The sequence below is a fragment of the Carassius gibelio genome, chromosome B18 (genome assembly GCF_023724105.1).
Source record: "Carassius gibelio isolate Cgi1373 ecotype wild population from Czech Republic chromosome B18, carGib1.2-hapl.c, whole genome shotgun sequence".
NCBI lineage: Eukaryota > Metazoa > Chordata > Actinopteri > Cypriniformes > Cyprinidae > Carassius > Carassius gibelio.
The window spans coordinates 13,572,419-13,589,591 of NC_068413.1; the positions used below are offsets into that span (position 1 = coordinate 13,572,419).

General features: G+C 35.8%; 1 protein-coding gene across 1 annotated transcript in view; it reads left to right on the forward strand.

The window, feature by feature from the left end:
* LOC127977831 (leucine zipper protein 2) overlaps positions 1–17,173 on the forward strand; it is a 123,807-nt gene that overhangs the window by 85,610 nt on the left and 21,024 nt on the right. Inside the window, exons 3-7 of the mRNA XM_052582986.1 lie at positions 2,705–2,775; positions 6,736–6,817; positions 9,913–9,975; positions 12,949–13,011; positions 14,410–14,472. Of these exons, the coding sequence (XP_052438946.1) occupies positions 2,705–2,775; positions 6,736–6,817; positions 9,913–9,975; positions 12,949–13,011; positions 14,410–14,472 (342 nt within the window). The remainder of the gene's footprint in view (positions 1–2,704; positions 2,776–6,735; positions 6,818–9,912; positions 9,976–12,948; positions 13,012–14,409; positions 14,473–17,173) is intronic.

Genomic DNA, 17,173 nt, shown 5'->3' on the forward strand with positions numbered 1-17,173 from the left:
AACTGTTGAAAAAATAAAGTGTAACCCAGCTGTCACACCCCTGGACTCATTATGTTTTTTTTGCATTTACCCCTGTGTTGGATGAATAAAGACTCTCTAGATTATTCTCAACTCTGTGTTCCTTCTGGCAGCATAGCGTGACATAAGACCTGAACTGAAACCGTTAAAATTGCGTGTCTACCCTCCGTTTCTTTTCAGTTTTTTTCTCAGTATTGTTCATGGATCTAGGCCTCGACTCTGCCTCGGCCTGTTGACCTGTTGACTCCACCATGGCTCCTAGCTCCCTCCTCTCCTCCATGGCCCAACATTCCACAAGCTCCGCCTGGCTCCCTCGTCCCCCCGGCTCTGCCTTGGTATGGCGTTGACCATCCTGTGCCTCAGGACTCCAGTCCTCTGGCTTCGCCTCGTACCTCCGTCCCTCTGTCTCTATCAGGCTTCTTCATACTCTCGGGTCCACCTCAGACTTCTGTCGCAAAGGCTCCACCGCTGCCTCGTCATCGGTTCAGCCTAGGACCTCCGGATCCTTCCCATCACCCTGGCTTTTCGGCTCTCCATCTCTGCTTTGGGCTCCTCCTCCACCTGCCCCGCCACCATTGGACAGCCCCCTGGAGTCGGCGTCCATTCCTCCTCCATGGCTCCTTCCACCATCAGCTCCGTTGTTATGGCTGTGGCCTGGGTCCTGCTGGGCTTCTCCTGCTCCAGATCCCTCCTGTCTCCTCCCTGGCTCCTTCCTCGGTGGTCTCTGCCTGCTGGCCCCCTCCCAGAGGTCCGTCCTCCACTGGAACCTCCTCACAAAGTTCCCACCCACACCTCCCTATGTTGTTTCTACGGTGCAAAATCGCACCCTCTGGGAGAGGGGAGTAATATCACACCCCTGGACTCATTATGTGTGTCTTTGCCCATGTGACCCAGTTTCTGTCTCCCGTGGTTGGTTAATGTGATTCCAGTTGCACCTAGTCTCTTTCCCATGTGTTCCTTGTCCACGTTAATTTAGTCATTCCTCTCACCTGTGTTCCCCCAATTTTCTTGTGTGTAAAGGTCCTAGTCTGTTCAGTCTATGTTTGTCGGGTCTACAAGTCAGTATGTGTGTCTTCCTCCTGTGTTCCATGTTGGGTTTACCCCTGTGATGGATGAATAAAGACTGTCGATTATTCTTGGCTCTGTGCTCCTTCCGGCAGCGTATTTTGACACCAGCGGGGTATGACAAGCCTTAATGTTTTTTATTAAAGATCTTTTCTGGATTTATTTTGTTTAAATGGCTACTTATTTGACATCAGGTGCAAGAATAATCTAGTTCTTACGTTGACAAAAGTACAAAAAGGAGCAAAGAAAGATGTTCCTTAACTCTTTCCACGACACAGACAAGTTTTTATGCCTTTCTGTGTTTTGTGTTATACACTTGGGGGTGCTATCACACATCTTCTGAATGAGTACAAAACCTCCCGAACAAAAACACATATTAACAGGACGGAGGAACGAGTGATCTCTCATGTAAACAGATGCATATAAAAATAATGTGATCATCAGCAATACAAAGCATATAAACTGCATAATGTTATGGAGTAAAATGTTGATCCAGGCAGGGGTATATGTCTATGCAAGCTTTGGAGGTGTTGAAGTCACCTCTGTTTTGATGTCACACACTGGTTGTGTGTTTGTGGTATGTGTGTTTGTGCACTTTGGATGGGTTAAATGCAGAGCTTGAAATCTGAGTATGGGTCACTTCACTTCACTGAATATTATCCAGATGTAGTTTTTGATCAAAATGTGATTTTCTCACCTTTTTGCTCAAAATTAGGCATTTTTATGAAACCTACTTATACTCAAGCATTGATTTAAAAAAATGATCTATATTTTGGTGTATTGGATATTCAAACATTCATACAGCAAAATATACCGGAGGCCATAAAGTTTTTGTGAAAATCATAAAAATAGCTGGCAGTGGCTGACAACTTGAAAAAAAAAAAAAAAAAAAAAGCTGGTGGCGAAAGAGTTAACACCAGGGGTAATGAATGGGGGTCCGGGTTGCTACAGGTAGGAGTTCTGGTGAAATTATTTTACAATATATAGATATTTGGGCCTGTTAGATATAATGTTGATGTTGATTAGGCTACAGGATTTACAGTATCTTTCTTTTTAGACTGTCTTGCTTGCAACATTAAGAAAATAAATCTTTTTTTTTTTTTTTTAATTAGCCAACATAGCCTATGACTTTCCATTGACTTTGATAAAAAATATACATATCTTAATGACAAAATGTAATGCTCAGAAATATCAGAATTCTTAGATGTACAATTCTAGGAATGATCTGAATGAGAAAGGTTTAATATCTTTTTTCTTTCGAGGTTTTGCATTTCATTATTCATAGTTTATGCTGATTGAAGAAAATGGAAATGAGGCTATAATGAGAATTAGTCAGATTTCCTCTCTCTGATCTCGCTGATGTTTCTCTTAGGAGGGAAACAGATGCTTTGGAACTGCCCCACCAAAGCACCATTCTCGAGACTTTACTGGTCTTTTCAGGCTTACTGTAAGAACCAGCATTACGGAAGGTGGTCACATCTTTACAGAGGAACAGATCTGACAGTGTCAGCCTCACCTGCCATGTTGAATCCAAAAATAAACTGCTCAAACTCACAAAACACAAATATACAATATTATAAAGCAAAACGTCACAACCACTCTCTTTTTTTCTTCTCTACAGTCTCTTAAGAATGATGATGCTGTGCCAAAGAAAGATGTTCAGAGGATCCTGGAGCTCAGTCACAAGCAAAGGTAAAGTATTTTTTTTTCTCAACTGGACAATTTTTTGCACTCTCTCCGCAGCTCCTCCTGAAGCAACTCTCACTGTGTCATTAACTCTCAGCCATTGATCGGAGCCATAGTACAAATGACTTACTTATGAAGATACAATTCTAAGAAAGACTAAGATTTAGAAGCATCACCAGCAAACTGAAGCAGGCATATTTAGAAACATTTAAAATATATATATTTCAGACAATGAACTGAACCAAACAGGGAGTATAAATGCACAGAGTAAATAAGGGAACTAAACAGGAACAGATGAACAGAATTAGGCTAACCAATGAGTAACCAAGGAGATTGTGACGAGTGGGGCAGTCCGAGAGCCGTGGGAATAGGTCGAGGCCGGTGGAGTAATTGGAAATGAGCTCCACCTGCGCAACTCACCGGTCTCGAGTCGCACGGTGGAGCTCCGGAAGGATAAAAAAGGAGTTACGACAGTGAAGTACGAGAGAGGACCAGGTTTTGGTTTTGTTTGTGCGTTGTGGTTATTAAAGTTTGATTTGAATGTTCGCCGGTTCCCGCCTCCTCCTTCCCGTGACTATGAAGGTTTTTACTGTGTTACAGAGACTAACTAGGAATTCGAGCAGGCAAACATAATATAATACAAATATAACAATTTATATTTAATGTCAAATAACATTTTATACAGCCATTTTTTTTTTCTTCCAAAGACAGTAATATGTGAAATATTACTATATTTTTTACAGCCATTTCCTCAGTCTTCAGAGGTTGTATTCACAAAATATTTTATCTTACCACTAAGAGCTCTCCTAAGAGTTTCCTCTTATAAACCTATTGGTTTATAAGACCAACTTCCACTAAAGAATTGGTAGAAATCTTAAATTAAGAAAAAGGATGCCACTTTTTGCCACAATCATATCAAGATTTTAAAATGTAGGCTAAGAGTCAGTGAACAAATACGTTTAGCTAATTTTCTGCCTCTTACATGTCAGCATTTCATAATCAATTAGCAGATAAGCATATACTGTGCACAATATTTTAATTAACAGACTAGAATAATCTTTGCTAGATGTTGTGCAAATGTAAAACAAAACCAAACCCGACACAAGCACAGCTGTTTTTTTTGCCCAATTTGTGCATGAAAAAGACATAAATTAAAGGACAATTATCATTAAAGGTTTCTAAAATGTTTGCTGGAAATATTTGTTCTCAGTGGCTTAGGAGTCCTCTTGAATACCCCTAACTACACATATTTAGGAACTGGTTTTAGTGCTAAAATACTTTGCAAAATACTTTATGTTTCCTTAATGTTTATAGATGTAATGCTTGTTGAAATAACAACAACAACATCCATAATATTATTAATAATAAAACAAATTACTAACATTAAACATTTGAATGCTGGTGTAAATGTGCAAGTTATTTAAATGTATTATTTAATTTTGATCTTTTTCAACTGAGCAGTGCCAGCAAATAAGAAAAAAAAACTAATATATTGCATTTTTCATTTTTAAAAAGTTTGGCGACGTGTCTCAGCCCATGTGGTGTTTCAGTCAACTTTAGATGAAATGAACTGTGAAGGAAACAGTGCTTTGAGAGACTCTTTAACGAATTACTCATTCTCACACACCAACATCAGTAATTAGAGACTGTTAGCAACTGTTTACATGTGTACGGCTGTGGACAGATGCTCTGCCATTTGTCGTATACATCTAAGGCTCTCTCTGCGATTGTTATATTTCCCAGGTTCAAGAGCAACAGGGTTCTTTAACACAGCTTTTATGACCGTCTCGGTTTAAATCAGATTAAATTGTCATGGGTTTTCAGTGATAGAAAACTACAGAACATTCGTGGTGGCATCATGGCAACAGACTGAATCCGTCAAGGTTCAACCATGTTTGCTGCGGAGAGTTAGTGACAGAATTCAATTTCCCAGTGTCAGGTGTGCGTAATGGCTTCTATTTTTAACCCCAATCAACAGCAGACAGATATTGAAATTCAGGGCAGATGTGCTGAAGTTTCTGACCTTCACTCTCTTGATTAAAATGACAATACCTGGTAGAAAAAGAAATGGGCAGACCACCCCATGGACATTTGTGATTACACAAGTCAGGAGAATGACAATGGATGCTGTATTTCACCTGCAAGATGCGAAAATCTGTGACCAAACTGAAAATCTGGGATTCAAAATCTAATAGAAACTTGCAAATAAACAAAAGGTTTTAGGATTTTAAATAAATAAGACATATTTCTGGGTTTCTTCCTTTCCACACAAATTTATTTTCCAGCAGTTACTTGCACAATATTTATGACCTCAGAACATTTTTACCATAGTGCACCTGGTATAGCAAAGCAGGTGCAATTCTGAGTCCTTTAAACTCAAGTCATGGCACTCGGTGAAAGAGCTCAAAGACTTGTAGAAGAAGCTAAAGCTGACATTGTTGCTTCAGCAAATGGTACTTACAGCATTACTAGATTTACATTTGTGTGTTTTAGATACAGCCAAACACATTTTTTGTGCATTTCATTTTTAGGTGTGCTGTGAAATCTGCAAAAACTAAAATAATCATTTTTGCAGAGTTTGTGCCATGGGCCTGAGTTGAACATTTTGATTTCAGATAAAATACAGAAAAAAAATCTGCTTTTCATTAAAATTGTTGCCATAATCATGTAAAGCACTAGAATATTTATTCTATAATTTGCATGCTGATATAAATGAGTCATTTAACAAGCAAGACTAAGTATGGCTCTTATGTCTCATTAAACTAAAAATCAACTTTAAAATGAGGCTCTAAGCAGCAATTAATAGAATCCAGTGAGCATAAAAAGACATCATAAAGTAGATAAAAGAGAAAAGGCCTTGACCCAAATGGTGCAATTTGGTACAGGCTTGCAGTTGTGTGACTTTCACATGTCTGTGTCTGTTAAATCTGTTTAGGCTATCCTTTTTGAGGACATTTCATGATTTCAAGGGTCCTCATAAGTACTACCCTTGTGGCTGCTACGCATTTGCTTTTTGTGACAATTTTGATTTCTAGATTTTGTAAACATATTAAAGCCATTTCCAAAGATTGCATGTCAGAAATCTCATGTGATCAATTAGATGAGTCATTCCCAAGAATGGTTTAACCTCTGGTTTTGCCTTAAAATTCAAATACTGAAAAGCATCTTAATTGTGGAACTTGGTGGTCCTTGAGGCACATTTATTTTCCTATAAGGAGAGTGGCTCTCATGTGCAATATTAAGTTGTGAGCTCAAACAGTGTAGTGGGCCTGATGTTATGAATATTGCAAATTTATCCACTAGTTGCTAGGCAACCATACATCCCATCCATCCTAAAATTACAGAGAATGCAATTAGCCAGGACCCCGCATGCATGCAAAGTTTGGTGAGTTTTCACCATAGGGACAACAAGTTTGTTTATAACAAACTTGGCCCCTCATCCCTGCTTACTTATATTCAGTTATTTATTTAATTAGTCTGTTTATTTAAAGAATGATTGAAAGGACCAAATACAATTTTTGCCATTTTCTTTTCCTGCTGAGCATTTAGAGGGCTCCAAGATTACAGGGAACCGTCTATTGGAAAATGTACAAAATTTTAGTTATAAACAATGCAGCTCGGCTGATTAGATTGAATTCTTCAATCATTTCTTATTATAAAGAACAAAACAGCTAGTTTACAGTGTGTGGGCAAACCTTGCATAATATCATAGGATGTATTAATTTACATATTTGTCATGGGCCTTTAATTATAGACATAGTTCAGGGATTTGTTATCAGTTTTGGTTGATACATTTTTATATCTTCATGTTCAAAAATTGCACTGTATGTGTTTTAGAATGTGAATATCAGAATATCATGTACTATAAAGGTAGACCATTGGAGTGGCCATTGTGACCACTATTCCCCTGTGCACTCTTATTAATTGTTTTCCGTTTTATTTTTTTTCTCTCTCTCTCATTGGCAGGGATGAGATGAAGTCACTCCAGGCAGCTCTGCAGAAACAACTGGATGATGCAGCTGAACGTGCAGAGAAACAGCAGGCTACCGTGAGACCCTTTACACTGATGTGTTAAACTGTACAAATACAGTCCAGACAAACTACTAACCACATAAACTTGGCCTTTGGGGACTGTCTCAAAATACTAATGATAATAGCCTATAGCATTTTGCCACTCACTTGTTCACTGACAAAATCATTGGTTTTATTTGTCCACGAGTCATTCGTCGGTTACACTCTTAAAAATAAAGGTTCAACAGGAGTTTTTCACAGTGATGCCATAAAAGAACCATGTCAGCTTCCCCAGAGAACTGTTCAGCAAATAGTACTTAAAAAGATCTTTTAAAAATATATTTTCCACCATTAAAAAAAAAAAATATTTTGTGGAATGGAAAGGTTCCATGAATATGAAATGTTTTTCTTGGAAGCAGTTTTGCATTTAAAGAAGCATTGATTTGGGGGCACTTTTGAACGCTTTAAATCTTTAAAGAAAATGATGCTTATCTACCCTTTTTAAAACACACAAATTGTACCTGAAAGTTAATTGAAAATAGGATTGTGAACATTTTAAAATGTACTTTTAAACAAGTACAATGTATAAATTTATTTTAAAGAGAAAGCCAAGTCCGGGTTCTTGACAAGACAAATACTGTCAAATTAATATTAAAACACCCTTAAAATGCGGAAAACGAAATCAAAGAGTAACAAAAAAGTTTTACCCTTTAAAACTAAAGTAGAATGACTAAAAGACATAAGTCTATTTTTTTATTTTGAAACTATACGTCAGTACAGAAAGAGGGTCATTTAGGTTTGTTATTGCTGCATTGAACCATAATTGGACTAAATATCATGAATGTTTCATTCATTCTGCTGTGTCACCACTGCACCCTTTTTACGTATCCCTGTCTAAACTAATTACCAGGGAAACACTGGAATCCTCATTAAAGGATGACATGGAGGGGCCAGAGAGAGTCTCTTCTATTTTAGGCATTTACCTTTAGGTCTGGAAGAGTCATGTTACAGTAATTATGAAAAACTGTAGGAAGCACCTTGCTGACTCTGGAGGAGATACACAATTATCTGCATGCAACTTTTCTTGTTTGCTCTCTGTGTGTGGCTGCGCGCAGTACTGCGGGGGGATAGAGGCACAGGGGCTCGTGTTTGGAATGAGAATGAATCGCTGAGAATTAGCATTTCACCAGCTCTGGCCATTTTTTCCATTCTGCGAACAGCTCACCACCAAATTACACCAATTGCAGATAGCAAAGCCGATTCACGACCCCAGATATATTCACAAGCTGCGACAATGTGGACGTTCAGTCCAGGGAATGTTAACATTTTACACTGCCGTTGAAATGGCCCAATGAGCTGTGACCTTGTGTTTGTCTGTAAGTGTCTGTTTTATGACAACCTTTGAATTATCAAGCTATTATGTTGAGCCGTTCGCATTATCCTGAGACCAAACTGCTTTGATTAGACAAATAAAGTCAATGTCAGCCTATTAAAACGGAATATTCAAAATTCCTGCACTAGAGAGAGTTTTAGCTTCTTAAAGAAAAATATCTTCTTAAAATTAAATATCTTACACTATTTATTCCTTAATTGCAGAAAAACATCTGGACCCACTTTATATTAAGTGGCCTTAACTACTATGTACTTACATTTTAATTAATAATTTAGTACAATGTACTTATTGTGTACATACATGTTTTTAGGTTGTACTTATATTTAAAAAAATGACATGTAATTACATCTGTATTTAATTTCTGTAATTACATTTATAATTACACTGTTGACCCATACTTTACACCTTAACCCACCCTTAAACTTACCCATACCTCCAACCCTCTCCCTAACCTTACCCCTATCCCAACTCAATAGCAGCAAAAGTGTTTTAAAATACAATATGAACACAATAAGTACATTGTACTTATTTTTTGAGTACATAGTAGTTAAGGCCACCTAATATAAAGTGGGACCAAACATCTATAAAATACAATGGTCGATACAATGACTGGCGCAGTGCTGTTTTGGCGTTATCCTATTGTAAACTATAAAACCAAGATTGCAAAAAATATCTATGCATTGACTGCAGTATATCAATAGGTGAGCTTGTGGACTGAATTCAATTAAAGTGCTAATCGGAATGAATACACCCGCAGGTACGCTGCTGCCGTATTGTCTGGAACCGCGCACAGCTGCTCGACCTCAGTATTTAGATGTGTTGTTATTTTCCCACCATGTCTGCCAGGGCTGGAGGCAGGAGAGAGAGAATGAGAGTTGAGGTAGTTTGACATCCAGGGCTGAGCTGGGGGAATAAGGAATAAGGAGCAATAGTGGAACGTTCTATTTGATTGGAGCTGCGGTTCACCCTCAGGGCTATAAACACTTCTGATTCTTTTTGGGTTGTTTGTACCACGCTCTGGATTGTTTTGGGAAACCTTCACTTTCACATTTGTATTCTGTATAGGCTCGTGTTGGAATATTTTTATATGTTTCTCTTTTCATTTGAGTTCAGTTCAGCAGGGGTAAACATGATTGAGGTTTTCATGAATTTACATTGCAGTCATACACAGCAAATGTACAGTAAGATCTGGCCTACCCTTGCTATTCAATTTCATTCTTTCTTTGATATTTTAATCTGTAAACCCCAAAGTCAAGCCTGCGAAACAAATAATAAATGCAATACATTAAAAGGTGTATATACAGCTCAGAATAATCTAATACATTGAATTACAAACATAACTGTACAGTTATATTTTTGTACATATTGTACATTACTGTGCAATATTTGTAATATTTTCATTCATCAAGGATACATTAAATTGATTCTTTAATTATATAAAGTTTAATAATTGAAATGTGTTGAATAGTGTAAAGAAAACAGTTATTTTAATTTGTAATAATATTACAAAATATTGACTGTTTTTGCTGTATTTTTATATACTTCAAAAACATTATACAATTTTGCCAACCCAAATTTTTAAACAGTAGAGTATATTTAACAGCATACATCATTCTTCCTAAAAATAGATCATTATGCACAATTGATGAGGGTTTTTCCAGTTTTTTTTTTTTTTTTTTTTTTTTTTCAAAATGCTGCTGGGCTTTAATATGCAAAATGTTTCCCCTTTTTCCATGCAGATAAAGTTCTTAAAGATGGAGATGGAAAAGAAGACCAAAATCATCAAAGACCTTCAGCAAGAGGTACTGAACACTATTTTTTTTTTTTAAGGAAGGATTATGAATGTATTCATTCTTCAGAACTTTTTTTATAGTAGCATTTACAGGATATGTGAGATTAAATGCAAATAAAATAAAACAATAGTAAATGCTTGCATCCATCGAACAAGAGAACAATCACCAGCCACTGCAGTTTCTTTTTGCCAACGGCTGGTCGTAAATTAATGGAGAAAATATAAAAATGACACAATATTTTTTTCTCAGTAGAGATTTATGTTCTAACTACTGCGACATGCAGTGTTATTTAAGGTAAAGTCTACAGTGGAATGGCATTTAATGAAAATTTAATAAAATGAAAACTGTGTCCCTTAGTTCATACTGAAGTCAAGCCGTATGATGACAGCATAATAACGATTTAATTTGTTAAAGTACTGGTTGTATCACTTACCGTGGCTGAGTGAATTTTGTTTATCACTCAGTTTAGCTTTATAGCTTTACTAAATAGGGAATGAAAAGGGAAAGCGAGATTTAAAGTGATAGTTCAACCAGAAATTAAAATTTGGTCAGTATTTACTCACCCTTATGATGATCTAAACCTATATGACATCAACTGGACACTACTGGCTTTCACTGTATGGACTAAAACCTGCTTCTTTTAAGTTCCATGTGTCATACAGATTTGGAACAACATAAGGCTGACTAAATGGCGACAGAAGTCTGATTTTTGGGTGAACCGTCCCTTTAAGGCTGTAATTTTTTTCAGGGTTGTTGTTTGAACTCCACTGTGCCTATCTGCTTGTGTGGATCCTTGTGTCATTACAGTCTGTAGCAGGGCAGCCACATCACTTTTAATGACAGCTGACATTTTTCTTACAGACTTGGGTACACTTTCTTCTTCATGGAGGGGTAGAAATGCAAGTGTGTGGATTTGATACTCAGCCAATTCCACCTCATTGAATCATATTGCAATGCTATTCTGCTTCATTACCTCAAACACTCTTTCACTTGCTCTCAGAACTTTCTCCATTCCTATTCTTTCTCTTTCTCACACAGTCACTTTAATGTAACACCTCTGTGGTCCATCAGCTATTATATATTTTCCAGTCAATTTGGGCCACTGTGACTCGTTACACAGTAGGTGTTGTAATTACAGTAAAAATAGAAAAGAGCATGTTGAACTCTCAGCATTAATTTAATGATGAAAGCGACGAACATATGGTATGAAGAGCAAGTGTTCTGCTGAGATAATGGCTTTGACATTTTTAGTTGTTTTGGAATTTCTGTCAAACATCACTTGGCAGAAGGGAATGAAATGCGTTTTTGCTCCCCACATGAATGAATTCTATAGTTTGGTGCAATTCAATGAAAACATAGAAATGTTCTGCCAAAAAATACAAATTTAAAGGGAAAAGTGCCATATTAGCTAATCAACACCCTGAAATGTGTCTCATTCTGTCTCGCATGTGTGCACTCTATACAAAGACGTCACTTCCACTTAAATTTTAAGCAATGATAGCACAACAGCAAAATTCATGTTAGCAGTTAGGACAGTCGAGACAAATAAAAGTTCAGCATCCAACCTGGTCTCTGTGTTCTCTCCAGTTACTCATGTTCATTTGGAATGACCCTATAAAAGGTGTCCCGTTCCTGCAGCGCCCTTCAAAATGCAATTTAAAATGTTCCTTTGATCTTCACAAAAATATCACACAGAAATGCTGAGACTAAGTCTTCCAGTCATTCTCATTTACTGACTTCATTAGATAGTAACAATAACGTCAGTAAGTTTGCAATTGTCTGTACTTTAGTTTTCAAAAGTTTGGGTTCCGTAAGATTAATGTTTTTGAAAGTCTCTGACCACTGCATTTATGTATAAAAAATAAAGATTCAATATACTTTAAAATGTGATTTGTTGCTGTAATGGCAAAGCTGAAGCCATTATTTCAGAAATGATTTAAATATGCTGATTTGCTGCTCAAGAGATTTTTCTTATTATTATAAATGTTGAAAACAGTTGATCTGCTTAATATTTTTGTGGAAACTGTGATACTCTTTCGGGAATATAAAGTTAAAATGAATAGCATTTATTTAAAATATAAATATTTTAGAAGAATGTTATCAGTTTAATGTGTCCTTTGCCGAATTGTGTTGTGTTAATGACTGAAAATGTTTCATTAACATAATCCCTTTGTGGACACATTCTTATTTTATATTATTTATTTTTTTATGCTGAAAACAAAATACACAAATATGCAGGCTATTTCATCATTGTCTTAATATTTCAATGCATACTGCATATTTAGTTATTATGCACTAAAATAAGTACAGTTGTACTTCTATTGTCACTTGCAATAATTACATGATCGTTGCTGGATTTTCACTTCAAAACAACGCCAAAAATACCACAAGTAGCATCGCAATTTTAGAGAAAAGCCCATGGAAATTCAGTCATTTTTGGAGCCGCAATTATCAGCAAAAAGTCCTGCAATATCCTGGGGGTCTGAAACTGGGTGACATTGCCACTAAAAGCGTGCACATTTGCATCTGAGACCAACACAGAGACAAAGGAAGTGAGAAATTGAAGCAGAGAGAGAGAGAGAGATAATGAGAGAAAAAATAAAAGCAAAAGGAAACGAACAGAGAGAAATAAAAAAGAGGAGGTGGAGGAAAGCACTAGATTAAACTCACCACCACCATCATCTCTGTATTGATTCTTAATCTACCATCATCTATTTCCATAAAGACATCCACTGCAGGTTATTACAGAAATGAGGCATATACTCCTGGGTCACCTTGAGCTTCAATAAGCTTGTGAGGGAACTGTCAAAATGAGCTCAATGGAAACAGTTGAAGCATTGCTTTTGTCTGCAGGGACAGGGGTACCATTAAATTGAGTGTATTTACCTAGATAAAACAAGACGTTGGGGCTTGTTTCATGCTTGATGTTTCAAAGCCGTCGGTACAGTATATCTCTATTTGTTGCCTTTTTTTGTCTTGCAGAATAAAAGCCTGAAGAACAAACTTCTGTCCGGGAACAAGCTCTGTGACATACATGCAGAGGAGGTATGTTGTGATGACTGTTTTGCACTCAAACACAGTTCCAAATACAGCATAACTTTAGAATAGGGTGCTAATTTGCTGCTTATTAATAGTAAGTAAGGTAGTTGTTAAGTTTAGGTATTGGGTAGGATTAGGGATGTAGAATAATGTTATGTAGAATAAGGCATTAATATGTGCTTAATAACTACTACTAATACTAATGGCCAATATTCTAGTAATATGCATGCCAATAAGCAACTAGTTAAGAGACCCTAAAATAAAGTGTTACATGCCACCCTCAGATTTTTGAGTTTGAATGCAAAACTAATTACAAAATTAGTAAAATTCTTGACAAAAGGGTTTTATCTTATACTTTGGTGAAGAAACATTTTTTTTAAAATTCAGAAATGTTTAAGTATTTTTTTTACAATAATTTTGAACAAACCTTTGAAGTAGAAATTTTATTGCAAATCATACCCAAATAGTGTTTCAAAAAATAATAAAGCGAATAAAATATTATCTTATGCTTGCCAGTCTTCAGTGTCATATGATCCTTCAGAAAGAAAAAAAATCTAATATGCTAATTTGGTGCTCAAGAAGCATTATTATGAACTTTGAAAATATTATCTTTTTTGTTGTTGTTTCCTTGATGAATATGAAGTTTGAAAGATAATTTACTTGAATCAATGAATATCTATCTATGCTGTCACTTTTAAAACAGTTTATTGCATTCTTGCAGAATAAAATGTTTTTGTTACTTTTTTATAGAGAGACCCGAAACGGTATGTATTTAAACACTCATTTTCTAGGTTAGTGCTAGATTCAAGTGCAACCAACTTGATATTATAATCTCAACATTCAACTCATTCCAAGCTAAAAATAAATAAATAAATAAATAAATAAATAAATAAATAACAATATTTCAAGTGTACTGGCAATGTGATTTTGCTTCTCTAAGAGGGAGAGAGGAATTAAGTCTTATTAGTTTTGTGGAGGTGCTGTACACTTCAGTTAATAAGAGATTACTGAAGGCATTGATACTATTGTGTAAGAAGAGTGAATGTGTGTGTGGAGAAATGGCATGTGTGATTCTGTAAATGTTTACAACTGTGGCAGCAATCCACAGGCAGCAAGCCAAGACAATACCATACCATGGAGTGAGTGTTACTTCGCAAGTGTGTATGCCTGGGTGTTGATGTGTTAACGTGTTTGAATCATCGAGTGGTCCCTGCAGTCCACTGAAGGGAAGAGTTTTATATTTTCTTGCTTAGTGAAGGTCTCTCCTTTGAATTGGAGCTTTGCCCAGGAAACGTATACAAAGGAACACTTCGGCGCGGCCACAAAAAGCCTGCTACACAATCTAAAACCAATTTTACTATTTGAATAAGCTAACACACGTTCTCTCTTATCTTCATTTTGCAGTCCAAAAAAATCCAATCCCAACTGAAAGAGCTGAGGTATGGCAAAAAGGATTTAATTTTTAAGGTAAGAGCCAAACAAAGAGCATGTGTCATTACTGTACCCTTGCATGGTGCACAGGGGCCTTAGCACCTCATTTAAAAGATGATTTTACCTGAGCTATTTACCCACAGTTCTGAAGCTCAAAGAAAGTCCAGTTTGGCTTACTATTGTTGTCTTGTTATTCTAACCATATACAAAATATTTCCAATTCAGTTCACTATGTCAGTCAGTCAGGACACATCACCAGATCTTTAGTTTAATTGTGCTAAGAATTTAATGTTGTGTATATTCCCAGCAGGGACACAGAGCCATAAGACGCGGATATTTGGTTTGGTTTGATATCCAATACTGGCATCAGCTCATGTTGCTATTTGTTGTTTTTATGTTATTTTTTTTTTAGTTTGAATAATCAAAATCCTATGTTAAGTCAATATAAAATTGGTGTCAAAAACTGACGTCAACCTGATTTTCATTCTTAACCAAATATGTTTTTAAAAGTGCTGTTGACATGAAATATTGACCACATGTCTGTAAAAACCAAATGAATCCATACAAACAAATAAAACAAAACAAATAAGTTCAGAAATTAAGTTATGTGTAACTATGTATATGTAATAAATGAATGACACAAGGAAAAGTATTAAACTACTGAAATGTATTTCATATTTTGTACAAAAAAATCTGTTGGTATTGACTTTTATAACATTACAAATGTCTTATCACTCCTTTGTGAATTAAGTATAAATAAAAAAATTAAAAAAACTACTGCTTGCCAAACTTTGGAAAGGTACCGTATAAAGTTAAACCAGAACAAAATAATTCAAATTAATTTTCTAGAAGTTAGTTTTATCAACTTTTAGAAATAAGCAAGCATTTTCAGCATCCAAAATGATGTAAGAGCCACAAACCTCTCATGCTAAATGGGGTCTTTAACCGCTTTTAACCAGACTGACTTCTGAGAAGTTTTTGAAAGCAGAAACAAAGCAACGTGAATGTCACTGTCCTAAAAATCAGACATAATAATCTGCATTTCTGTCCAAAATAAAACAAACTAGGAGTAATATGTGCATTCTAATTGAATGGTTTGACCTTTTCATGTAAGATGAGAGTGAAGATTCATGTAAAAAACAGTGACCTTTCCTGCCATGCAGGTTGACCTTTCCTCTCTTATTTGCAGTGTTAGATGGGAAAATGTCAGCTGATATTTCCAGCACATTGCCCTTTGGTACCATCATATAAACACTGGGTTTTCACACAAAGTGCATCACTTTAAAACTATTGCTTATTAATTGGGAAGACAGCCTAACACGTGTTGTAAAATATGTCGTGTCAATTTTTAAAAAAGAACATGAATTATTGTTTTTGTTAGTTAAGGCGCCTGCTCAATGAGGCAAACTTTTTCAAAGAGCAATTTCCAGTCTGGGCTTACCTTCCTCTAATGTGCTTTTATCTGGGCTGTACATCTATTTCTGCATCCCCTGTTTGAAATTGATGTAGGAAGATTATCCTCCCTCCTTTTATATTCATGATTAAAGAAGTTCTTTTCAGAGTTTTTATCTAGAGTTGCCTTTTAAGTATGAGTCGGTTTGAAGAGGCATTGTTCAGTAATGGGAAGCAAAGGAAGAATATTCAGAGGCTTAGGCTAGCACGGCAAAAAGCTAGAGAAGGAGAATGAGCAAGATTGCTTTGTCAAAGTATTTTCCCCAGATCTAGCCAGAATTAAATGGATTTTCTTTATTTCTAATTTAAAGTGCTGCAATTTATCACAATCATGTCTTGTTGTGTTGGAGTGGTGTCTGAATTATGCACGTCAAATTATTCATAGACTGTTACATGTTGGGTGGCACTGATGTTTAATCAAAACTTGATGATGTAAATTATTAGAATTTTTTTTGGTACAGTAGTTGTCCTTTATTACCTGGTCTAACATCAGTATCAATAAGTCTTTCTTGTTTAAGATTCAGCTATTGTAATCCATCGCTTTGGTAGCTCTTCTCTGTTGTGCTTGAAAGAAGTGAAAATAATCACAAATAGATTAAAGATTAAATAAATTAAATTGTGACGTCAATGGCATAATGGCTTGTTATAAGACACAATCAGAATGATTGCAATGTTCTTTCCTTTAATTATACTTTGAATACAGTTTTAATTTTCTTTTCTTTTTTTTTTCTTTTTTTAATCGTGAGTTGCCTTACTAGCAATTAGGATATTCCACAATTAACTGTGATTATGGTAATGCTGTATTGACTGAAAACAAACCAACTTGCAAAATAGCACACTATGCTATGAATATGCTTTATAACAAGGAACATTCATTTGTACATTTATAATTTAATACCAAATAAAATATTAAAGATTTATTTGGTTTATCCAGCCAGCGTTGTGGTTTGTTGTGTATTAAATTTGTGTAAGTCCATGCATAACCACTGAATCACTGAGAAAAACACTATCTTAGAGCTATTTTTCTTTAGACTGGTGTGTCTTCCATTGATTTGATTGTTTCTTGCTCAAAACTAAAGGCTTTAGTATTTTATAAAGGTCTCACCTCTTTCTAAAAAGCTATTCACAAACTTTTTGTATGATTTCAAGAACATTCAAACTTGTGTTTAAGATTTAAGATCATGCCCTGTTCATGCTAGATTTTAGACTACCTATACTGAAGAAACTCTGTGAACATTTGAGTTAATTCTTTAACATGAATACCAAATTTATCTCTTATATCCAA